Consider the following 25,265-nt stretch of genomic DNA (forward strand, 5'->3'; position numbering starts at 1 on the left):
TAGAGGTTGTGCCTCTATCACAGGTAACAGAGGGTATTTATTCAGTGTACTTCCTTGTACCCAAAAAGGATTTAACCATGCGCCCTGTACTAGATCTGTGCCCAGCGAACAAATTTGTCAAACCTCCAAAATTTCGTATGGTGACTTTGCGGGAAGTAATTCCCTTGCTATCTCAGGGGGATTACATGGCAACACTGGACATGAAAGATGCATACTTTCATATTTCAATGCTGCCAGCGCACAGAAAATACCTCCAGTTCATGATAGAGGGCAAACACTACCAGTTCAAAGTGCTACCCTTTGGCATAGTGTCAGCGCTGAGGGTATTCACGAAGGTACTGGCAGTGGCAGCGGCCCACCTGCACAGGTTGTCCATCCCATTATACCCTTATCCCGACGATTGGCTCATAACGGGGGATTCCTACGAGACATGCTTCTGAAATACCCAAAAGACTGTAGACCTTTTGTTCCCACTGGGCTTCTCCATCAACGAGAATAAGTCCAGCCTAGACCCCAGCCAGGTCAAGCAATTCCTAGGGGCTCTAATTCAAACAAAGGACGGCCTCGTCTTCCCCTCCGAGAGGGTCCAAAATATGCTGTTTCAGATCCCTCAATATGTAGCCGGTCGAGAGGTGACGGTACGCAAAGCAATGCGATTGCTAGGAATGATGGTGTCATGTATATATTTGGTACCTCACGCACGATTGCGCATGCGTCCAATGCAAGTGGCTCAACAGCCAGTGGTGTCAGGCCATCGGACAATGAGACAATCTAGTGGTGGTCTTGCAGGCCTTGGTTCTCTCGCTGCAGTGGTGGTCGAAGGAAAACCTTGTAATGGGGAAACCATTCACCACCCCCGCAGTGGAAGCCACTCTAACCTTAGACGCATTCCCTCACAGGATGGGGGGGCTCACCTATCCCATCAGACGGCACACAGAGTTTGGACTCAGAGTGTAGCGTCCAAACACATACATTTGCCGGAACTACTGGTGGTCTTCAAGGCACTGAAGGCTTTACAGGCATACCTTCAAGGGAAGGCAGTGCTGGTCCTCACAGACAGCACCACAGACATGTACTACCTGAACAAGCAAGGGGGCACACATTCTCCAGGACTGTCCAAGCTGTCCCAGAACATCTGGAAGTGGGCTCTCAGACACATGTTCCTGTTATCACAACATGTACCAGGGGAACTCCATCTGCTGGCAGACGAACTCAGCAGAGACTGCCCTCTGCCCGCAGAGTACGAATGGCGATTACGAGAAGACATAGTCTCCGACGTTTTCGCACAATGGGGCTTACCAGAAATGGATCTGTTCGCAACTCTGGAGAATACCCAATGCCAAGATTACGCCTCCCGGTACCCCCAGAACCACTCCAAGGGGAACGGTCTCTGGATAACATGGTCAGGGAAATTTGTTTCTTCAGCATGGGGTCTAGCATGGATTCACATGCTCATGAATATTCCCCGTCAGGCTGGGAATTCTCGGTAAAGAAAAAATCGGTATCAGTTTCGTTTCTGATCTGTCTTTCTTAGTGGTAACCAATCACTGATCTCTGGGTCATACTACCCCCAACCAATGACTGCCCTCTCCCTAAACCCATCCCCTAGCAGCCATCCTCAGATTTTTACCGCACGTTCAAGTGTTGGGAGTCCTTGTGCTTTAGCTCTCGAGCTTTTACTGCGTTTTCGCGCTTTTTCAGGAGATTTTCTCATTTTTTTGGTTTAATCGAGCCTCAAGCTCTACCGTTTCCACTTCTGATAACGGGGGCCTGTTTCGGAATTCTTCTACGCCCCTCAAGGGTGAAGTTACCGTCGAGTTACGCTTCTTGGAGGTTCCAGAAGATCTGAGGCGTACCTCAACGAACATGGCCCAGGACAAGGGAAGCTCGACTCCCAGATCCAAGCTGTTCAGGAGCTGCCCGGGATGCGGATTGCAAAATGTTTTCAAGGAGGACGAGCATTTGAGATGTCTCTACTGCCTTCATGAGGACAAGACGCACGTGGAAAAGGACTGTGCGTTCTGTAGGAACCTGTCGGAACGGACCAAGCAAGATCGTCGTTCCCGCCTCGCCGCCTGGCTGGAGAAGGGCACAGCAGGTGAGAAGGCGAAGAAAGTCTGAGCGGTCTTCTAAGTCCTGTGAGGGTGCCCCAGCGACGGAGGCCCAACAGAAGGCCAAGCACCACGAGTCCGCGGGCACCGGAAGAGCCGAAATGTCGGGCTCTTCGGCTGCCAAGCAGGGCGCGACTTCCCCGGCATGATCAACCGCGAGCCAGCGCTCTGGTTCGGGGAAGAGGAAGTCCGAGAACCCGGGTAAGCTTCTGGACAGGCCCCGGTCGATCTCGAAGGGAGCCGAGGTGGAGTGAGGCGATGACCCTCCCCCAAAGCGAAGGCCCAGGACGCACGGGAGGTGGTGAGGGCCTTGATCCACCCGGCAAAGGCCTCTATCGAGGTTGTCGCAGCGGTCCTGTCGAAGCCGGCAGAGACTACACTAGTGGAGGCGGCCTCGGGGCCCAGAGTTTCTATGCCACCGCGGAGGGAATCCTCTTTCCAGCCCATCGTTAAGACCCCCGTGAAGACCCCGGTGGAAAAAGAGGGGGGGCAGTGGCCATTATGGACTTGGATTCAACCTCCGAGGAGGATCTGGTGAAAACCGTGAAAGGCCTCAACGAGAGGTTTGAAGGCCTCAACGAGAGGTTCGAGAAGATTCGATCCCAGGGAAAGGAGCCTGCTGATGTGATCGAAGATAACGACGATGGCGCCGACGAGGGCCCAGTGGAGCAGCCATCCCGCCCGTCGCAGCCATTGCCCGAGCCCCAGGATAGCTCGGTGGCCATTTTGTTGGCAATCCAATCCTTATGTACTGAGATAAGGATGAGGTTACCACGGACCCCGACGGAGGATCCAGAACCTGGAACGGTCGGGAAGCCCTCCGAACAAGCTGAGGAGAGTCCACCCCTCACCACCCTTCGTACCCACAAGGCCTGTGGACCCCTCATCCCCCTCGCCGGACCCTCGGGATGATACGGCGACTGATACAGCGACGGGGACGGACAACGACGGTGGCGATGATACAACTAACCTATCTTCATCACCCACCCCCTCGGGCCTCTCCGCCCGACGAAATTGGCTCTTTCCACGCCATGATAGCCAGGGCATCTGAGCTCTTCCAGCTCTGCCCTGAGGAACAGAAAAAGTAAGGCTTTCTTTACCAACAACGGGAGGCCAAGAGAAAGACGGTCCTCGCGGTACCGTTGCTCAACGACATCTGGGACGAAGGGCTGGCTATCCTGAAGAACCCTTCCATGGCACCCGCCAAAAGGGACAGGTACGAGAAGAAGTACCGGGTCCCTGATGCGGCTCCCTTGTGCCTCAGGGCCCAGCCTACGCCGGATTCGGTTGTCTTGGAAGCAGCCAAGAAGAAGGCGGCGGGTGCGGCAGCTTCAACTTCCACTTCCCCGCCGGACAGCGAGGGCAAGAAGTTGGACTCCATGGGACGACGAGTCATCTCGGCGGCGACGACGATTAAGGCGGCCAATGCCTTAGCGATTGTGGCCCGTTACGACAGGGAGTTCTGGTTCAAGATAGCTCCCCTGCTAGAGTTCCTACTGGACGACAAGAGGGCGGAGGCCCTACAGATTCTGCAGGAAGGTGAGGTGGCGTCAGATCACGCCATTACGGTGGCAACGGACATTGCTGATACCGGATTTCGCCAGCTGGGCAATGGGGTTTGCCTTCGACAAGGATGGCTCAGGGCTACGGACTTTCGCCGGGACGTCCAGACCAGAGTGTTGGATATGCCGTTCGCCTGCAACGACCTGTTTGGGAAGACGGTGGATGAGTCCCTCCAGGCCATCAAGACCAACAGAGACAGCCCGAGCCCTAGGAGTCCTTCAGCAACGGCAGCCCTTTCGGAGCTCCGGAGGCACAGGGAGCCTCCAAGGGATCCAGCGGTGGCTCTTCTACGTACCGCCAGGCGGCCCGCTACTCGTCCCTGGAGGCCTACAGAGGCCGCGGCAAGCAAGGAGGGTCTCGCCACCGTTGTCAAGGAGGCCAAGGCAGCAAGGCCTCTTCCAAACACTGAACCGGCCGTTGCGTCGGGCCCCCACCGAAGCATCCCGGTGGGAGGCCGGCTGACGAAGTTCGTCAGCGTGTGGGAGTCCATCTCCACCGACCGTTGGGTGCTGGACACCCTGGCCCGCGGACACTCGCTAGAATTTCAAGTGTACTCGCATTCCTCCCGTGGCCAGGACGAAGAATCACGTCCCTCAACTGCTGTTGGAGGTAAGGGCGATGCTCAAGAAAGGTGCCATTGAGCTCGTCCCCAAGAGGCTCCGGGGCTCCGGAGTATACTCAAGGTACTTCCTCGTCAGAAAGAAGACAGGCAGTTGACGCCCCATCCTGGACCTGCGTCGGTTAAGCAAGTACATCAAGGCACAGAAATTCAGGATGGTCACCCTCCAGCACGTGCTGGGACAGCTGGAGGAGGGCGACTTCCTATTATCGTTGGACCTGAAGGATGCTTACTTCCACATCCCCATTCTAAAAGGACACAAAGTTCCTCAGATTCGTAGTCCAGGGGCGTCACTACCAATTCGGAGCCCTGCCGTTCGGATTAAAGTCGGCACCTAGGGTGTTCACCAAGTGCCTCGCCCAGTGGCGGCGCGGCTGCGCCTGCAGGGGATCCACGTCTACCCCTACCTGGACAACTGGCTAATCCGTGCAAGGTCAAGGGAACTCGCCGTCGAACACACAGCGAGGACTGTCTGCCTGCTCACGGAACTGGGATTCACCATCAACTACCCCAAATCCCACCTGGTTCCGTCGCAGGTAACACTGTTTCTGGGAGCGAAGCTCGATATACAGTGGAGCGATTGGCATCTCCGTCGGAAGAAAGGACGAAGGCCATTTTGGCCAAGGTGCAGCACCTGTTAGCCACGGATGTGGCTAGGGTGAGGTCCATCAAGTCCCCTCCTCGTGATGATGTCCTCATGCATCTACCTTGTGCCCCTTTGCAGACTTTGGATGCATCTGTTACAAGAGTTCCTCGACGCCCGCTGGATTCAAGCGGCGGGCAGCTTCAAAGACAGGATCCCGCTCGACGAGGAGTTCCGTAGGGCGATTCTATGGTGGGCTACCCGTGCACACCTCACGGTAGGCACGGACTTTCAGACCCCGGCGTATCAGGAGACGGTGACGACGGACGCCTCCCTGGAGGGATGGGGGGCCCACAACGGAGATCTCCACGCAAGAGGCCTTTGGCTCCCGGAGGAGAGGTCTCTCCACATCAACATCCTGGCGCTACGAGCCGTGTTCTGGGCGCTCAAATCGTTCCTTCCGTCCCTCAAGGACAAAGTGGTGAGGATCTTCACCGACAACACCACCACGATGTTCTACATCCGGAAGTAGGGAGGCACCAGATCCCCAGCCCTATCCAAGGAGGTCCAGGATCTGTGGCACTGGGCCGTCGCCCAGGGGATGTTTCTGGTTCCCTTCCACTTGGCACGAATAAAAAACACCATCGCCGACTCACTCGGCAGGGAGCTGCGCTCGTGCCACGAGTGGGAACTACGCCAGGACCAGATGGATCGGCTCGTTCAACGATGGGGCAAACCCCAGATCGACCTGTTCGCGACAGCGACGAACTCCAAGTGCCAGAGGTTCGCCAGCAGGTTCACAAAGCAGAGGAGCATGGGAGATGCTTTCTCGTTCCCTTGGGACGGCCTGTTCCTGTACGCGTTGTTGCCGTTGCTGCTCCGTCTCATCAACCTGCTCAAGAGGTCCAGGTGCAGGATGATCCCCGTCGCACCGGCATGGCCGAGACAGATCTGGTTCCCGGACCTTCTGGACTTGTCAACGTCCCCGCCAGTCAGGCTGCCGGCGGACGCGGATCGTCTCTCCAGAGAAAGAGGCGCCATTCTTCATCACGACCCGGAGTCGCTGAACTTGCAGGCTTGGCTCCTGCAGCACTAGAGTTTGGAGGATACGATATCCCGGCTGACTGCAGAGAGGTTCTTGCAAAAGCCAGGGCGTCCTCAACTCTCAAGTGCTATGGACATAAATGGAAGAGGTTCTCTGTCTGGTGCGGCGCACAGAAGATTATCCCTCTGCGGATCACGGCCCCTCAAGTATTGCCGTACCTACTGTCGGTGGCCAAAGCTGGACTGGCTCACGCCTCCATCAAGATACATCTGGCTGCCATCTCCCGATACACCAGAACTACAGGACGGGCATCCTTGTGGTCTCATCGCCTGGTGAAGGAATTTATGAAGGGACTATTCCGATCGTTCCCGCCGGTGAAGGCCCCTGCCCCGACGTGGGAGCTCAACGTGGTGCTGACCAAGCTCATGGGGGCCCCATTCGAGCCTATGCATTCGGCGCCGTTGAAGTTCCTGTCGTGGAAGACAGCCTTTCTCATGGCCATCACCTCTGCACGACGAGTGTGAGAGATCCAGGCCCTATCTTGCAAGCCTCCATACTTGACTTTTCACGACATGAGGGTGGTGCTGAGGACGCACCCCTCCTTTATGCCCAAGGTGCCGTCGGACTTCCACCTCAACAAGCCCTTGGTGTTGCCAGTTTTCTTCCCGTCGCCTTTGTCGCAGGCCGAGACGACTCTGCACTCGCTGGATGTAGCTCGAGCGCTTAAGTTCTACGTGGACCGCACAAAGAGTTTTCGGAAGACATCACAGCTGTTTGTGAACTTTGGACCTGTGAATCAAGAGAAGGCTGTCTGGAAGGCTTCCATTTCCAGATGGCTCTCCAGCTGCATCATGCACTGTCACCGGTTGGCAAACCGACCGCTGCCCGGCCGTCCAAGAGCTCATTCGACCAGAGCGATCACAGCTACCACCGCGTTCCTGTCTGGTGTGCCCCTGCTGGACATTTGCAGGGCTGCTACTTGGAGGTCGACGCACACCTTCACAAGATTCTACTGCGTCGATCGGGCTCCAGGGAGGAGTCCAGGGTCGGCCAAGCAGTGCTGCGCTACCTGTTGGCTTAAGGTGAGCCTGGTGAGGAGGTAAGAGACGCTTAATGTTGAGTTGTTGTATTGCTTAATGTTGAGCCTGTTGCCTCCTCCCGTGGTTGTGCATGTGTATACTGCTATGTATTCTTATATTCATGAGCATGTGAATCCATGCCAGACCCCATGCTGGAGAAGGAACAAGTTACTTACCGGTAACTGTTGTTCTCCAGCATGGGTCTGGCATGGATTCACATGCGAAACCTCCCTCCTTCCCCTCTGTGGCTCTTCACTTGGTCATACTGCCGCTTACGTGCTACCAAATCTGAGGATGGCTGCCAGGGGAGGGGCTTAGGGAGAGGGCAGTCATTGGCTGGGGGCAGTATGACCCAGAGATCAGTGATTGGTTACTACTAAGAAAGACAGATCAGAAACGAAACTGATACTGATTTTTTCTTTACCGAGGATTCCCAGCCTGACGATGGGGAATATTCATGAGCATGTGAATCCATGCCAGACCCATGCTGGAGAACAAAAGTTACAGGTAAGTAACTTGTTCCTTACGCTTTTCCCCCCCGACTCCCCTTCTCAACAAGATAGTGCACAAGATGCACCAGGAACCAGTTACCATGATACTAGTGGCCCCTATGTGGGCCCGGCAACACTGGTTTGCTCACCTAATGGAGATGTCACTGTCTCCACCGGTGAAACTACCCTGCCCATACAACATGCTGTCACAGGACAAGGCCAGAATGCTGCACCCATGCCCACAGACACTCAACTTAGCAGCCTGGCTCCTGAGGTCATAGAATTCGGACATTTACAACTCCCTCAAAGATGCATGGACATCCTTAAAGAGGCAAGGAAACCGAACACTCATTACTGCTACTCTAGCAAGTGGAAAAAGTTTGTCATCTGGTGTAGAGCAAATCGCATCAACCCCGTTGACTGCTCTCCCACACAGATTGTTCTTTACCTGACTCACTTATTAGACTCAGGGTTAGTCTTTAATTCTATTAAAGTTCATCTAGCTGCACTTTCCGCATACACCACGTCTCAACATAAGGTGTCATGGTGGAAAGTTCCAGTTATAAAAGCCGTCATGGAGGGAGTAAAAAGGACCCACCCTCCTGCATCTAACCCAGCTCCCGGATGGGACCTAAATGTGGTATTAACCAGGCTTATTGGCTCCCCTTTCGAACTCATGCACAAAGCAACACTAAAGAACCTCACTCTTAAAACTGTTTTCTTAATAGCTATCACCTCCATTAGGAGAGTAAGTGAACTACAAGCGCTCTCAATACTAGACCCCTTTGTAACAGTTCACAAAGATAAGGTGGTTCTACGCACGCATCCTAGGTTTGCACCGAAATTAATTTCTAAATTGCATGGCAACCAGTCTATAGAACTACCAACGTTCTTTCAAAACCCATCAAACATGGGAGAGAAAAGCCTGCATACACTTGATGTGCGCAGAGCGGTCATGTTTTATATGGAAAGAACTAGACCACTGAGAAAGACTAATCAGTTCTTTGTCTCGGTGGCGGCAGGAAGAGAAGGAGATGCAGTTTCAAAATCCACTATATCTAGATGGATTGTCCAATGCATCACTCTCTGTTACACTCTTGCTAAGAGAGAACTACCTTCAAGCCAAGAGCACATTCTACTCAAGGCACTGGGGCTTCCATAGCATTCATTGCAAATGTACCTCTTGAGTCAATTTGCAAAGCGGCAACCTGGAGTTCTGTACACACCTTCACAAAACACTACTGTCTAGAAGGCCATTCTAGATCTGATTCCCAGGTGGGACAAGCAGTACTAAGACATCTATTCTCTTCTCTACTGTTCCTTCTCACAACCCACCTCCAACTCCGGGTACTGCTCGCTAGTCTATGCACAGCATGTGATTCTAAGCAGATTAACAAGATTCAGAAGACATGCATTACTTACCGTAATAGCATTTCTGATAATAGTATCTGCTTAGATTCACATGCGCCCTCCCTGCCTCCCCCTCGGATGGAAAGAACAAAGACATCTTATTACTTTCTCTCTTTTCTGTACTCACTCACGTCTAAGAAGGCTCCATCAGGGCAGAAAAAATACAGAGGGACCTCGACGCGTGAGGGATTTTGGGTACACTGCACGTCACTATAGGGATAGTATTACAGACACGCTTATGTCGACGACCCCTTTTCGACTACGAAAAACAAAATGCAATACTCTGCAGTGACCACTGGATGTCGGACTATGTACAGCATGTGAATCTAAGCAGATACAACCATCAGAAATGCTTTTACGGTAAGTAATGCATGTCTTATAAAAAAAGAGTAATACATAATCCACCTTGTGGATGCACTCAAATGTGATGGGAAGGGATTGTGGTCTCAAGTTGCTTCGCGATAAAGAGGTCTTGCAGCACTTCAAAGAATGATCGCCCATGAAATGTTTGTGGTGTCGTGACCTAGGTTTAAACAAGTATTCGTGTAAAATAGTCTTGTTGTGCTTTAAGTATTGGAAATGTCGGGGGCTCTAGAACACTAAGTTGGTTGAAATTCTCGCGGCTTACCTCAACGTGGTGCTTTACTTCCCAAAAACGCTTTAGCCCAGCGAAGATTTCCGCGTCTTGTTTCTACAAGTGCAGTACTGTTGTCGGTATGTAAATTCAGCAGCGAAGGACAACCATGCTGGGCTGTGTGTGACGTAGCAGGATTACAGAATGCTATTGCATTCTGTTGCTATAGATGCATGAGGTTAAGCCTCCAAAATGGTGGTTTGTTCAATCAACAAATGCTATACGGGCCTGCATTAATCTTGTGCATAGATAATGGTGAGTGTACTACAATTTATCCTTGTCGGTATCTGTGCTGTGACAGAAAAAACATAAATTTCTTATAAATAGTACATCACATAGATTCTGGGTTCTGGTACAGCCGGTGTCACTTGAATAGATGTCCTGGGTTTCCGCACTACCTCTGACCCAAGCTTGCCAGCTTGTGTCCCTTTAGCGAGTCCTTTGCTGGTTCCCCCTTGTTGTGTTATATTGCTAAGTAACTTCTAGCTAAGAGACTGAAGGTATCCTGAGGAAATGTTGCTGTTCTGCTGCTTCTTAAGACTTTGGATCCACTCCTAGACTTACTTTTTCGTATAGTTACGGATTGGACTTTTAAGCATTAGTTAGCCTGAAAAGTGTTCATAGAACGGTAAGCTCTGCTGCTGTGTGATTAACCAAGCCCTTCCCTTCCTAAAAGACTTTCTTATGTGGTTTTGCTAACTAAATACAATTACCGTATATCTGAAGTAACACGAGTGCGCGGTAGCACCAATAATACAGTAGAACTATCATTGTTGTCAAACTCTGTAACAATTGTAACTGCGAGCAACTACCATTAAAGCAATGGCCTTCAAAAAGTATTAAGAATTACTGTGCTGGTTAGTGAATTAAGTATTTATTTACCTTACTTGTATACATGTATATTTAAATATACCATTTTATTTGTAAGCGTTTCTTTGGACTATTGTATTTACTAGATTCAGTGTACTTGACGACAGCTCACATCTTCCTCCTATAAGCCCGACTGCTCTGCCACTCGACCAAGATCCTTTGGGTACTACAGACTTCTACTAAGAGTGTAAAACTCTTGTGGTGCCTAGAAACAATTGTGTACAGGAGCGATATGAATGCCATATCAGTCGGGGACCTGTATTCTAAGGGATAGGTTTATGAAGTCTTAACTCAAATGGACTTCAGGAAAACTCTCCTAACAGGTAGCTTCTGCCTTTCCTGGCCGGTTCCGTGTCATTTCATCGCGGGATGTTTTTTCGCTGGATTTTTTACTGCAAATTTTTTATCGAAAAAAACCATCAAATTTTTTGGGGGGGGCTCCCCCCACCCCCTACTCCCTTTCAGTTTATATCTTACCAAAAACCCACATCCCATATATTTTTGAACACCCCCCCACCCCCCAAAAAAATTTGATGGTTTTTTTTTCAATCAAAAATTTGCGGTAAAAAACCCAGCGAAAAAAACTCCCACGATGAAAGGACGTTGCACCCCCTGGCCACATAAGAGAAGCTTCCCTTCAGAGAATCATTGACAGTATTGCTAGATTCATTGCACTACCCTTTACAGAATACAATGACTTGTCCCATCACTTTCCAGTGCTGGGGCACCGTAGCATTCACTAATCGAACATTCCTCAACTACCGTTTACAGAATAGAATGACTTGTCACATCGCCTACCTGTCCTAGGGCACTGTAGCGTTCACTCATCGAACATTCCACAACTACCCTTTAGAAAAAGGAAAAACCTCTAATGGCCTTCCAGTTGTAGGGTTCATCTATAGACTTAAGGAGCTTCACAGAGCTGACCTAGAACCTTAGTCTCCCAAAATCAGCAGCTTCTCTATACCTCTGCCGAAGTGGTTATGAGCTGTTTAGTTTTCGTTTCTCGCACACAAGAACCTATTGAAAACCTTAATCTGTATAAAGTGCTGCATGATTTCCACCTACCTCAGAGAAAGAACCACCCTCCCCTGCACGGACACCCTGCAAGACACAAACTTCACACACCACCCAATTCTACAGATCATTAGAAGCGCTTCTGTGTAAGCGCTTTAAGGCCCAACTGGCGAACAGAACTATGAGGGTCTTCTCTCCCACAGATTCCGCCGAGCCGGCCCAAGTACCTTGTGGTGTCCCGCAAGGCTCATGCGTGTCCCCGACACTTTATAATATATTCACGAAACCCCTTTTCGATATCCTAGACTATCTGGGTGTCACGTATACCAACTACGCGGACGACACCCAGATACTCTTTCCTATCACGGGTGACTACGAAATAGACAGCACGACCCTCAATGAAATCTACTCCGTTATACAAGCATGGATGGCACACCATGTCTTGTGTCTTAATGATGATAAAACCGAGCTGATTATCTTGGGCACTCATGCCAAACTTAAAAACCTCAATCCTTCATTCAAAGCATTTACCATAGATGGCAATCTCATCCCAGTCTCTAATAACACTAAAACTCTTGGTATTTACATCGATGCTACCTTATCCCTCTCTAAACAAACTAACGCAGTAGCGTCATCAGCTGCCTACACCTGCAAGCTTATCACTGCATGCAGACCATTCATCTCCGCACCTAACTGTATCACTCTAGCGAGAGCTCTAGTCCTCTCCAAAATAGACTACTGCAACGCCCTTTACTTGGGCACCAGCCATAAAAATATGAATAAACTACAAGTAGTCCAAAACAATGCAATCAGAGCTGCCCTGAACATCCCCAAAAAAGCACACATATCTGAGACTAGACGTAACCTACGCTGGCTCCCTGTCAAGCACAGAATATCACTGAAAACACTTGCCCTCACACACAAAGTCAGGGCTAACCTTGCTCCAGCATACCTCACTAACCACTTCACACCACACTCCGCCTTGAGACCTCTTAGAGCAGCCCAAACTAACACCTTTACCATACCAAGATTTAAACTCCTCAACTCGGGTGGAGCTAGCTTCCCAGTACAAGCTTCCAAACTATGGAACACCATCCCCCCACATCTACGCGCAGAACCCTCATTCAACCGGTTCAAACATAGCACGAAGTGTTGGCTCCTTAACACGGACTCCTGACAGCTTAACTTCTGCACATGCACTTGCTTATTATGCCAGTTCCCACCTGTAACCATTTTGGAACCTGGCCGACCGTATTGTTTTGATTGCACACTTATGTAACTGTAACCTTCCTGCAACTGTAACTGTAACGTAACTTTGTTTAACTGCTCCCCTGTAACCAGTTCTACCTTACGTGCCCATATGCCCCAGGGCCTGGCTGCGCTTTATAAATAAACTAAATAAATACAAAATACAGAAACGAAAGCTCCCTCCTGAGATCTGACTCCCATGTAAATGCCATGCTGAAGACCTGCCTAGTGCATGTCATTATTTTGCCTTGAAGTGATTCCATATTCAACACTGGCTGCGTTTGTTTTGTACAATTGCCACTCAGAAGCTGTATAAAGTAAAAGACCTTGCTCATTTCCGACACTTGACTCTAATGCTCTTTTCTTCTCTCTTTCAGCTGTTAGAGCTATTTGACAGTGAAGATCCTAGAGAACGAGATTATCTAAAAACAGTTTTACACAGAATATATGGCAAGTTTCTTGGCCTTAGAGCATTTATCCGAAAACAAATTAACAATATTTTTCTACGGTAAGTGTTGCAGGACGGTCTATTTAAGGATTTACTTGCTGTAAATGTAATGAAACTAAACAGCTGAACAGCAAGAGTTTAGATCTCCGCTGCAAGGTTCTCTCTTTGGGGTTATTTCTGCAAATGATGGATGACGCCACTTCTTTCCTCAATTTCAGAAGGCCTATTCCACTTGCTTTTTCTATGGTTTGCTCAGTATTTGGAATTCCTTTTACTGGTTACTTGAACCAAACCCCATAAGGAATTTCGAAGTGCCATAAAAGATGCACATCTTGGCAAAATGCATTAAAAACCAATAAAGCAGAGTTCTCACTAATGAGCCTTTCTTTCCACTTTTCCATGTTCTGCGCCAGATGTAGGAGCCTAATTGTACAAATTTGCTCTAGTGTTAATGGGCTCAGGTATGAATGAAGAGCCAGTGGTATCTGGTAGTATTAAAGAATACTAAAGGGAGGGACACCATTGCCTTGGACCCCACTTTTCCCGAAGCAGTGGGGTGTCCTAGCCTTAGTCGTAGTGGACTTGACTCAAAGCGTGAAACGCACCAGCAAGCACCTGTGCCACAAGCTGCCCATTTTAGTGTTTCTTGTCCTTTCTTGCTCCTTCCCCTGACATCCAGGGCGAGAAATTCCATTATGTGATTTTTATCTTCGGCAGTAGTCCACTGGACTCCCCGCCCAGGCTCCAGTCAGTCTGTGAGGGCAGGAAGCAAGGGAGGAATCAAACTCCACAGCCCTAGGTCTTCCTCCTTGCCTGAATGGGGACACATCCCAGTGGGGGTCTGGCTGTCCTTATTGGACAACCAGACCGCCCCTTGTTGTAAAATGCAGGTAGAGAATGCAGAAGTTGTGCTGTAAATGCTGCGAACCTGGAAGCTGAAGACAAGTCGACCACTAGAACGAAGAGGATGATGAAGGAAAAGCGGCAGAAACGATTTCCAGCGACCAGAGAGCCTGCTGTGTAACCAGAGCCTGATGTCGCCTTCCTTCTGAACGACCCGGGGATTCTGAAAACGATGACCCTGACCCAGAGCCTGGGTCAGGGTCATCGTTAGACTGACTGAAGGAGACCTGTCTTTTGAGCCATCCCACGCATTGCTCCGACCTTGCTTTGCTGCAATACCCCAATACCCTGGGACCTCAAGACACTGTGCGGTGCACTGTCTTCCAATTTCCGAATCTCGCTGAAATGTTGTGGGCATCCTGGCGGATACAAATTGAGTCCGAAAAGTCCCCTCAACAGAGTGCTGGACCTTTGTAACGAGAATTCAACCGCGATTTTCATTCTTCTTCTGTGCTCCTTGAAAAGGTGTCAAATCCACAGAACTGCATTCAGCCATGAGGAAACCCGTGCCTAGAGCCTTATTTATCGATCCCTGCTGCAAAGTTCCTTCTGAGGTCTCATTTTCAGTCACCACGACAAGGAATCCAATAACCAGGTATTTGGCTGCAGATCCTGAAGTCCTCCTGCAAAATGCTGAGGTAATGTGTTGACTTGGGTATGTACTTACCTTAAGTTTGTTAGGATTTCTGTGTAGCTGTGGGGTGTTTTCTGTGACGGGAGGACTCTCATCCAGTGCACCCAGTCCCACTGCTAGAATCCTGCTAGGGTCTCTTCTGTGAAGCCCCTGGACCCTCTTCTAACTCAGAAGTAAAGTACTCACCTGTTTGCCCAGTCTTCCTAAGGAACTATGACTTTTGCTACTTACGAACCTATCCTGACATCGCCTGTTGAACACTAGATCCTAGTGACCCTCTTCTGCCACTGAGAACACTCAGGCTCCAAGAATAAGGGAAATACCTTTTAAGGTATTGTGCCTTTTGCCTAGAAAAGAAAATACGTGTGTACAAGTTATTTACATGTAAAGAGTTGGTTGGTAACTAACTAGAGTGAACAATTACAAAAGTTCTTACTTATCTTGGATGTGTGATGCACTATTCTCCAGCATGGGGTCTGGCATGGATTCACATGCTCATGAATATTCCCCGTCGTCAGGCTGGGAATCCTCGGTAAAGAAAAATCAGTATCAGTATCAGTTTCTGATCTGTCTTTCGTAGTAGTAACCAATCACTGATCTCTGCGTCATACTGACCACAGCCAATGACTGCCATCTCCCTAAGCCCCGCCTCTGGCAGCCATCCTCAGATTTTTACCGCACGTTCAAGTGTTGGGATCCTCGTGCTATTGCTCTCGAGCTTTAGTGCGTTTTCGTGCTTTTTCATAGGAAAATTCTCTTTTTTCGGTCAAAAGAGCCTCAAGCTCCACCGTTTCTTTATCCGATCAACGGGGACCCGTGTCGGATTCTTCTACGCCCCTCAAGGGTGAAGATTTCGTCGAGCCACGCTTTTGGAGGACTCCAGAAGTTTCTCAGGCCCATCTCGGACATGGCCCAGGAGAAGGGAAGCTCGACGCCCGGAAAGCTGTTCAGGGTCTGCCCTGGATGCCAGCTTCAGAATGTCGTCAAGGAGGACGAACACTCCCTTTGCCTCTACTGCCTGCATGAGGACAAGACGCATGTGGAGAAGGACTGTGCGTTTCGCGGGAACATGTCGGAGCGGACCATGAAGGACCGCCATCTGCGTCTCGCCAACTGGCTGGAAGGGAAGAGCCCATCAGGCGAGAAAAAGAAGAAGTCTGAGCGGTCTTCTAAGACCTTTGAGGGCGCCCCGGCGACGGGGGCCCAACAGAAGGCCAAGCACCGTGAGTCCGCTGGCACCGGGAGCGCCGAACGGTCGGGCTCTTCGGTGGCCAGGCAGGGCGCAACCTCCCCGGCGCCATCAACCACGAGCCAACGCTCTGGCTCGGGTAAGAGGAAGTCCGAGGTCCCGGCGAAGCTTCTGGAGAGGCCCCGGTCGAGCTCGAAGGCCCCATCGGAGGGGGAGCGAGGCGGTGACCCTCCCCCCAAGGAGAAGGCGGTGAGCGCACCTAAGGTGGTGAAAGCCTTGATCCACCCTGCCAAGGCCTCTATCGAGACAGTCGCGGCGGCCCTGGCTCAGCCTGTGGAGGCGACCTTGGGGCCCAGAGTTTCCTTGCCACCGCGGAGGGAGTCCTCTTTCAAGCCCATCGACGGGACCCCCGTGAAACCTCCGACGGAGAAGAAAAAGGGGGGGCAGGAGGCCATCGTGGATTCGGCCTCAACCTTTGAAGAGGAGCTGATCGAAGTCTTAAGCCACGGCATTGGCGTGGAAGACGACCAGCCCATCGGGAGGGACCCCGACGAAGGAAACAACGAGAACGTCGAGGGTGCCGACGAGGTTCCTGACCGCCCGTCGGAATCCCCTCAACCAGTGCCGCAAGACAACTCGGCGGCCATTTTGTTGGCTATACAGTCCTTATGCTCGGAGATAAGGACGAGATTGCCGTTACCACCAACGGAGGAACCGCTCCCGACGGGGGACCCGGAGCCAGGCCCTTCTGGGAGCCCTCCTCCTAAGAGAAGAATGATTCATCCTCCACCTCCTTTTCAACCATCACGCCCTGCTAAGCCCTCCTCCCCGTCCACGAACCGTGGGGATGATACGGGGACGGACACGGCCGCGACGGGTACAGGCGAAGTTTACGACGAGGATCTTCCGTCGTCACCTCCTCCCCGGGCTTCCCCGCCCGACGAGATTGGATCGTTTCATGCCATGATCGCCAGGGCATCCGAGCTTTTCCAGCTCTGCCCGGAAGAGAAGAAGGAAGGTTTCCTTTATCAACGGCGCGAGACCAAGAGGAAGATGGTCCTCGCTGTACCTCTACTGGACGATATCTGGGATGAGGGTCTCGCCCTCCTCAAGAACCCATCCACAACGCCTGCGAGAAGGGATCGGTACGAGAAGAAGTACCGGGTCCCGGACGTGGCACCCTTGTGCCTTCGGGCACAGCCGACCCCGGACTCGGTCGTCGTCTGCGGCGGCCAGGAAGAAAGCGGGGGGGGGGGGGGGGGGTCATCGGCCTCTACGTCAACCTCCCCCCCCCGGATGGCGAGGGAAAGAAATTGGACACGATGGGACGCAGAGTCATCTCATCTCATCGGCAGCGACGACGATTAAGGCTGCCAACGCCTTGGCTATCGTAGCCCGCTACGACAGGGAGTTGTGGTACAAGATCGCCCCCCTGCTGGACTTCCTAACGGACGACAAGAGGGCGGAGGCCCTAGAGATCTTGCAGGAAGGAGAAGTGGCGTCGGACCACGCCATTACAATAGCGACGGACATCGCTGACACTGGGTTTTTCCAGTTGGGCAACGGCGTGTGCCTTAGATGGCGTGGATGGCTCAAGGCAACGGACTTCCGGCAGGACGTGCAGACCAGAGTTTTGGACATGCCGTTCGACGGGAGCAACCTGTTTGGGAAAACGGTGGACGATTCCCTGCAAGCCATCAAGACAGAGACGGCCCGGGCTCTTGGTGTTCTCCAGCAACGACGGGCGCCCTTTCGGAGCACCGGAGGCAAGCAGGGTGCCTCCAAAGGTTCCGGCGGCGGATATTCCACCTACCGTCAAGCGGCCCGTTCGTCGTCACAGGAAGCCTACAGGGGACGAGGCAAGTCGGGCGGACCCCGCTGTCGTCGCCAGGGAGGACAAGGCGGCAAAGCCTCGTCGAAGCAGGACTGAACCGGCCGTGGGGTCGGGCCCCCACCGAAGCACCCCGGTGGGAGGCCAGCTGGCGAACTTCGTCAGCATGTGGGAGTCCATCTCCACTGACCGTTGGGTGCTGGACGCCCTGGCCCAGGGTCACACGCTCGAGTTTCTAAAGAAGTGCCCACGCGTCCCCCCTGTGGCCAGGAAGGAACATCACGTCCCTCAACTTCTCTTGGAGGTAAAGGCGATGCTCAAGAAGGGCGCTATCGAGCTCGTCCCAAAGAGGCTTCGGGGCTCTGGAGTTTACTCAAGATACTTCCTCGTGAAGAAGACGGGAGGATGGCGTCCCATCCTGGACCTACGATGACTGAACAAATTTATCAAGGCACAGAAGTTCCGGATGGTCACCCTCCAGCACGTCCTGGGTCAGCTGGAGGAGGGCGATTTCCTGTCGTCGTTGGATTTGGAGGATGCTTACTTACATATCCCCATCCTAAAGGGACACCGAAAGTTTCTCAGATACGTGGTCCAAGGGCGTCACTACCAGTTCAGAGCCCTTCCCTTCGGAATGAGGTCGGCACCCAGGGTGTTCACCAAGTGCCTCGCACCGGTGGCGGCACGGCTGCGCCTGGCGGGGATCCATGTCTACCCCTACCTGGACGACTGGCTCATCTGAGCAAAGACAAGGGAGCTCGCCGCAGAGCACACGGCGAGGACCGTCCAACTACTCACGGACCTGGGATTCTCCATAAACTACGGCAAGTCCCACCTGGTGCCCGCGCAAGACGCACTGTTTCTGGGAGCGAAACTCGACACAGTGGCGCTTCTGGCCTCGCCGTCGGAGGAAAGGACGAGGGCCATCTTGGGCAAGGTGCAGCGGATGCTGGTTGCGGACGAGGCCAGGGTGAGGTCCATCAAATCCCTCCTCGGAATGATGTCTTCTTGCATTTATCTCATCCGCCTGTGCAGGCTTCGAATGCGCCCGTTACAGGAGTTCCTGGACGTTCGCTGGATCCAGACGACGGGCAGCTTCGAGGACAGGATCACACTCGACAAGAGTTTCCGACGAGCGATCCGGTGGTGGGGCACCTGCGCGCATCTGACGGCGGGCATGGACTTGTCTTGTGCCGTTTCATCTGGCAGGAATAAAAAATAAAAAACACCATCGCCGACTCGCTCAGCAGAGAGCTGCGCTCGTGCCATGAGTGGGAACTAAGACAGGATCAAGTGGATCAACTCTTCCAACGATGGGGCAAACCCCAGATCGACCTGTTCGCGACGGCGACAAACTCCAAGTGCCAGAGGTTCGCCAGCAGGTTCCCACAGCCGAGGAGCATGGGCGATGCTTTCTCGTTCCTTTGGGACGGCCTGTTTCTATACGCGTTCCCTCCATTGCCGTTGCTGCTCCGCGTCATCAGCCAGCTCAAGAAGTCCAGGTGCAGGATGATCCTCGTCGCACCGGCGTGGCCAAGGCAGGTCTGGTTCCCGGACCTTCTGGACTTGTCAACGTCCCCGCCAGTCAGGCTGCCGGCGGACGTGGATCTTCTTCCAGAGAAGGAGGCGCCATTCTACACCACGACCCACAGTCGCTGAACTTGCAGGCCTGGCTCCTGCAGCGCTAGAGTTTGGAGGGTACGATATCCCAGCTGTTTGCAGAGAGGTTCTTGCAAAGGCCAGGGCGTCCTCAACTCTCAAGTGTTACGGTCATAAATGGAAGAGGTTCTCTGTCTGGTGCCGTGCACAGAAGATTAACCCTCTGCGGATTACGGCCCTTCAAGTGCTGCCGTACTTACTGTTGCTGGCCAAAGCTGGACTGGCTCACGCCTCCATAAAAATACATCTGGCGGCCATCTCCCGATATACCAGGATTACGGGACGGGCGTCCTTGTGGTCTCATCGCCTGCTAAAGGAATTTATGAAGGGACTATTCCGTTCATTCCCGCCGGTGAAGGCTCCTGCCCCGGCGTGGGAACTTAATGTGATGCTGACCAGGCTCATGGGAGCCCCATTCGAGCCTATGCATTCGGCACCCTTGAAGTTCCTGTCATGGAAGACAGCGTTCCTCGTGGCCATCACCTGTGCACGACGAGTGGGAGAGATTCAGGCCCTATCTTGCAAGCCTCCATACTTGACTTTTCATGACACAAGGGTAGTGCTTAGGATGCACCCCCCCTTCATGCCCAAGGTGCCGTCGGACTTCCACCTCAACGAGCCCTTGGTGTTACCAGTTTTCTTCCCGTCGCCTTCGACGCCGGCCGAGAGGACTTTGCACTCGCTGGATGTAGCTAGAGCGCTGAAGTTCTATGTGGACCGCACAAAGAGTTTTCGGAAGACACCACAGCTATTTGTGAACTTTGGACCTGTGAATCAAGGGAAGGCTCTCTCGAAGGCTTCCATTTCCAGATGGCTCTCCGGCTGCATCATGCACTGTCACCGGTTGGCAAACCGACCGCTGCCTGGCCGTCCGAGAGCCCATCCGACCAGAGCGATCGCTGCTACCACGGCGTTCCTGTCTGGTGTGCCCCTGCTGGACATCTGCAGGGCTGCTACGTGGAGGTCGACGCACACCTTCACAAGATTCTACTGCGTCAATCGGGACTCCAGGGAGGAGTCCAGGGTCGGCCAAGCAGTGCTGCGCAACCTGTTCGCTTAAGGTGAGCCTGGTGAGGAGGTAAGAGATGCTTAATGTTGAGTTGTTGTATTGCTTAATGTTGAGCCTGTTGCCGCCTCCTGTGGTTGTGCATGTGTATACTGCTATGCATTCTTTATTCATGAGCATGTGAATCCATGCCAGACCCCATGCTGGAGAAGGAACAAGTTACTTACCTGTAACTGTTGTTCTCCAGCATGGGTCTGGCATGGATTCACATGCGAACCCTCCCACCTACCCCTCTGCGGCTCTTCACTTGGTCATACTGCCACTTGGCGTGCTACCAAATCTGAGGATGGCTGCCGGAGGCGGGGCTTAGGGAGAGGGCAGTCATTGGCTGGGGGCAGTATGACCCAGAGATCAGTGATTGGTTACTACTAAGAAAGACCGATCAGAAACGAAACTGATACTGATTTTTTTTCTTTACCGAGGATTCACAGCCTGACGACGGGGAATATTCATGAGCATGGGAATCCATGCCAGACCCCATGCTAGAGAACAACAGTTACAGGTAAGTAACTTGTTCTTTGGGAGACTACAGCAACCTTGACCTCCTGGCAATAGGAACCCAACCTTTGGTATAAGTCTATACTGCACAGGTTGGTAGTGTGGCTGAGCAGCCAGGCTTATCCCAAGGGGGGGGGTCAATGGGAGCAGTAGGGTTTGGTTTTTACACAGAGATTCACAGTGACAAGTATTCAAATAAACTCTTACATTCAAGGTTTCTTGATGAAACAATTATTAATTTAACATTCAGTTGAATAAGCCTTCCTTCAAGGGTGCAATATATAAGTAACACAAAAATACACACTTGGTTTCTCTAAATCAGCAAGTACTCATTTGGGATGGCATACAGATGGTTCCTACGCCCTGAGGTGACTTAAATAACTAGGACAATGTGGACATTAATATATCACTTGTGCGTTAATACTGAGTTTGTCATAGTAAAGGGTTTGGGAATAAAACGAAGGTTAAACAATTATTCTGAAGCAGGTAAGTACTTTTGAGCCCACAATGCAAAGTATTAACCATTTCCTGGCGGAAAGGTAAAGCACCAGGTCAGAGGTATGAAGAGTCTTTCAGGGAGCCAGGCTAGCCAATGTTAATTGAACAAAAGTCTAGGTGAGCTGAAGCATTTCGTGCAGGTAAGTAAAAGTCTTGCAAAATGTTTTAGAAGTCTTTGTAGAAAGAGTAGAATAACTGTATGACCACAAGCTGGGAGGCTTGTGAGGGGCATAGCTGCAAGCAACTCTGCAAAGCAACCAAGACAAGTCTCAACTGAGAACAAGCAAGGCCACACAACAAAAGTTAAGTCCCCTTAGTTTTACAGTACCTTTGGTAAGAAGAAATTGGTCCAGCTGGCTTCTTTTCCAGTGTAGATCTGCAGATCCTGTTTCTGGGCCTCAGTTGTGGGGACAAGAGGGAGGACGTCTGGGAACTCCTGCACTACAAATTGAAGGTCAGCGGCAGCAATGGGCAAACTTTAAATCAGTGGCACTTTGCGGTTTCAGCGCCTCGCGTCTCTAGCAAATAGCAACACTGCGGTTCTCGGATGCCACTTTGGACTTTCCTCGCATCTTGAGTCCAACACTCTGTTCAGGTGGCTCAGGCTTGGACAGTCCTGCTTCTTGGGAGTCCGGAGGATCTTCCCGGAGCTCGGGTCTGACTTAGACACTCACTCGATTCTGGTGTTCCTCTCCCTGGCACTTCGGTGCCTGCAGCAATGGAAGTACAGCCAGCTCCGAGAGGATTTCCAGATGATCTTGGGGTTTATTGGTCCCACCAACACAAGGGGAGAAGTAGTCCTTTGCAGGGCTTCTGTAGTTGAGGCGAATTCGGGGCTTCAGCACTGCAGCAGGGCTTCGCCGGCAAACCAACAGTCCAGGAGTTGCAGCAAGCGTCTCTTCCAAGTTCTTCTTCGGATTTCTTCGTCCAGTAGTCGACTCTGCATTCCAAGCAAAAAGCCTAGCCTTTTTATGCAGGTTTCCCCCATTCATTCGCAGCCTAGCTGTCACTCACACAGCAAGGGTGGCTGTCCTGCCCTTGGAACAGTAGTTTCACCAAGAGAAGGTATTTAAACCTTTGGGAAATCTGAAAGACTTCCCTATGCCACTGCACTGAAGGTGTTGTGTATCACAATGTAAAGATAATGCCTATGGAGTTTGTCAGACTCCAAAACCAAAAGAAACACTGACTCCAAATCACAGGAAAATACATGAGTGGGAAAAAGGTCTTGCTCTCTCCAGGATAAAAACTGAAAGTCCTAAAGTCCAGCAAAGTTGCTGGGGGTCTGTAAGGTAGAAGGGAAAGAGCACATTTCTCAGAATTCTCCCTAACAGTGTGCTTTCCACTGATTCCTCACTCACCCAGAGGGGCTGGAGACTACTCTATATAGCCAGCAATGTGTTAATGCTGCAGGACACTTGGTGCTCTAATTCTTTTAGTATAAATGGCTTTCAAATCATTCAAAAGGGAGTACTTCCTTCAAGTAGGGAGCCGTGCAAGTGGTGGTCTCGGCGCAGGTGCTAGATTAACACGCTCCGGCAGTTCCCTGACAAACTTACGTCGCCCCATATACTATCAGCGATACCCCAGGTTGCAAATGGAATAACAGCTCCTATCCTGATGGTAAATGTATATGACCCTCCAGGAAATATACAGACTGTTAGGCAAGATTGTATGTAGTAACCCTGTTGGAGACTACACCAGCCTTGTCCTCTTAGCAATAGGTAACCCAACCTTTGGTATAGGCCTGTACTACACAAGTTGGTAGAGTGACTGAGTTTCCAGGCTTATCTCAAGAGGGGTTAATGTGGGCTGTAGGGTTGTAACATAGAGATTCACAGTGACAGCTATTCAAATAACACTTATTCTCAAGGTTTCATGATTAAAATAATGATTTATTATTTTAACAATCCATTTTAAAATAAGCCCTTTAAAGGGGAAGCAATTGGCAACAATAAAATACACTTCAAGAATACACTCATTCAGTTCCAGTCAAGTAGATACACTTTTGGGAGCAAACAGACACGCACACGGGCACGCATACACGCACAGACACTCTCTCCACCCTGAGGTGACTTCAATTGAGAGGACACTGTGGACATTAATATATCACTGTTTACACTGGAAATGCACTACTGACGTTATGGCAACAAGGAAAAGGTTAGGGAAGGAAACAAAGGTTAACACGTTTCTCCAAACGGGTAAGCACTGAAGAATCCCCCAATGAAATATAGGTTAACCCTCCCAGCAAAGTCTAGGGGAGCTGAGCCACTTTTTGAAGATGGCACAAAAGTCTTGCACAATGTTAGTTTTTGCAGTAAAATAATCACTGTTGGGCCACAAGCTTGGAGAGTTGCGAAAAAGCAAAGATGCAAGTAACTCTGCAAAGGGCAGCCAGTGCAAGTCTCCAGTCGCAGCAAGCAATCTAAACACCAGAGGTAAAGTACCCCTAGTTACACAGTACCTTGAGTCTGAAGAAAAGGTTCCAGCTGGCTTCTGTTCCTGTTGTAGTGCTGCAGATCCTGGTATTCCTCGGCCTCAGTCATGGGGACAAGCGGGAGGACTTCTGGGGACTCCTGCACTACGATTTGAAGGTTGGCGGCAGCAATGGGCACAATTCAGATCAGTGGCAATTCGTGGTTTCGGCTTCTCCCAAATAGCACCCCTCCGGTTCTTGGACAACTTATGGACTTTCCTTGCTTCTGGGGTCCAGCACTCTGCTGAGGTGGCTCAGGCTTGGTTAGTCCTGCTTCAAGGTGTTCCTGTCCCCTGGCACTCTGTTCCAGCAGCAGCGAAGAAGTACAGCCAGCAGGAGGAGTTCCAGTCAAGCTAGTTTTGGGGCTGATTGGTCCCACCAACCCAAGGGGAGACGTCCTTTCTGGGATTCTCTAGTCGATTAGAAATTCAGAGCTTCAGCACTGCAGCAGGGCTTCATCGGGCAAACCAACCGTCCCGGATGGTGCATCAAGCTTCTCTTCCAGTTTCTTTGTTTCCTTCGTCCAGTGGTCGACTGTCCTCCTTGTAAAAGACCTTGCATTTTATGCGCATTTCCCCCATTCATTCGCAACCTAGCTGTCACTCACACAGCAGGGTGGCTGTGTTCCAAGGACAGCGAGCCAGCCAATCACCTTTGGGTGCATTCCTGTAACCAAGGAGACTAAGCACAGGGAGTTTTCGGGAACCTCCCTCCCTCCCTCACTTCCTGCCCCTTCGTGACATGCTAGTGCCAGGGGCGGGCTTCACCAGTGAATCCCACCAAATACAAAACTACCAAAGGGACCAAACCTGGTTTGGCGCGTGGAGTAAATCTCGAGAAGGACCTTAAAAACAAATGGAGAAAAAAGACGACCAGGGCCATTTTGCCAAAATGGACTCCCATGGGTGCAATACTGCAGCTGAGGATTCAGCCTGCGATAAAAATGCACAATGGTAGGAAAATTAAACCACTGCCACCAGCCATTAAATGTAGAGAGGGTAACATAAAAAATGTTACATGAGAAGGTAGACAAACGGGATAATAAGTATCTCCTCCAGCACTCTGTGTAAGATGGTGTGTGCTGGGTCTACAAAGAGAAATAGGTAAGTACAGTCAATTTCACATCACTACTCTTGGAAACAGCAGTTTATCCAAGAGAAGGTATTTAGACCTTTGAGAAATCCAAAGGACTTCTCTGTGACACTGCACTGAGGGTGCTGTGTGTCACAATGCAAAAAGATGCCTATGGAGTTTTTCAGGCTCCAAAACCAAAAGAAACACAGGGTTTAAATCAAAGAAAAATACATGAGTGTGGAAAAATGTATCACTCGCACGATAAAAATTAAAAGTCCTAAAGTCCAGCAAAAGAGCTGCAGGTTTCTAGGGTAGAAGG

The 25,265-nt window shown here is 51.1% G+C and overlaps 1 protein-coding gene across 4 annotated transcripts in view; it reads left to right on the forward strand.

Annotated features, from left to right (window-relative positions):
- Positions 1–25,265, forward strand: part of PPP2R5E (protein phosphatase 2 regulatory subunit B'epsilon) — an 890,208-nt gene that overhangs the window by 470,134 nt on the left and 394,809 nt on the right. For all 4 annotated transcript variants that reach the window (XM_069638241.1, XM_069638243.1, XM_069638244.1 and 1 more), the window contains exon 6: positions 13,048–13,178. In XM_069638241.1, coding sequence (XP_069494342.1) covers positions 13,048–13,178 — 131 coding nt within the window. The remainder of the gene's footprint in view (positions 1–13,047; positions 13,179–25,265) is intronic.

Source organism: Ambystoma mexicanum, chromosome 14 (genome assembly GCF_040938575.1).
Source record: "Ambystoma mexicanum isolate Mex_15411 chromosome 14, UKY_AmexF1_1, whole genome shotgun sequence".
Lineage (NCBI taxonomy): Eukaryota > Metazoa > Chordata > Amphibia > Caudata > Ambystomatidae > Ambystoma > Ambystoma mexicanum.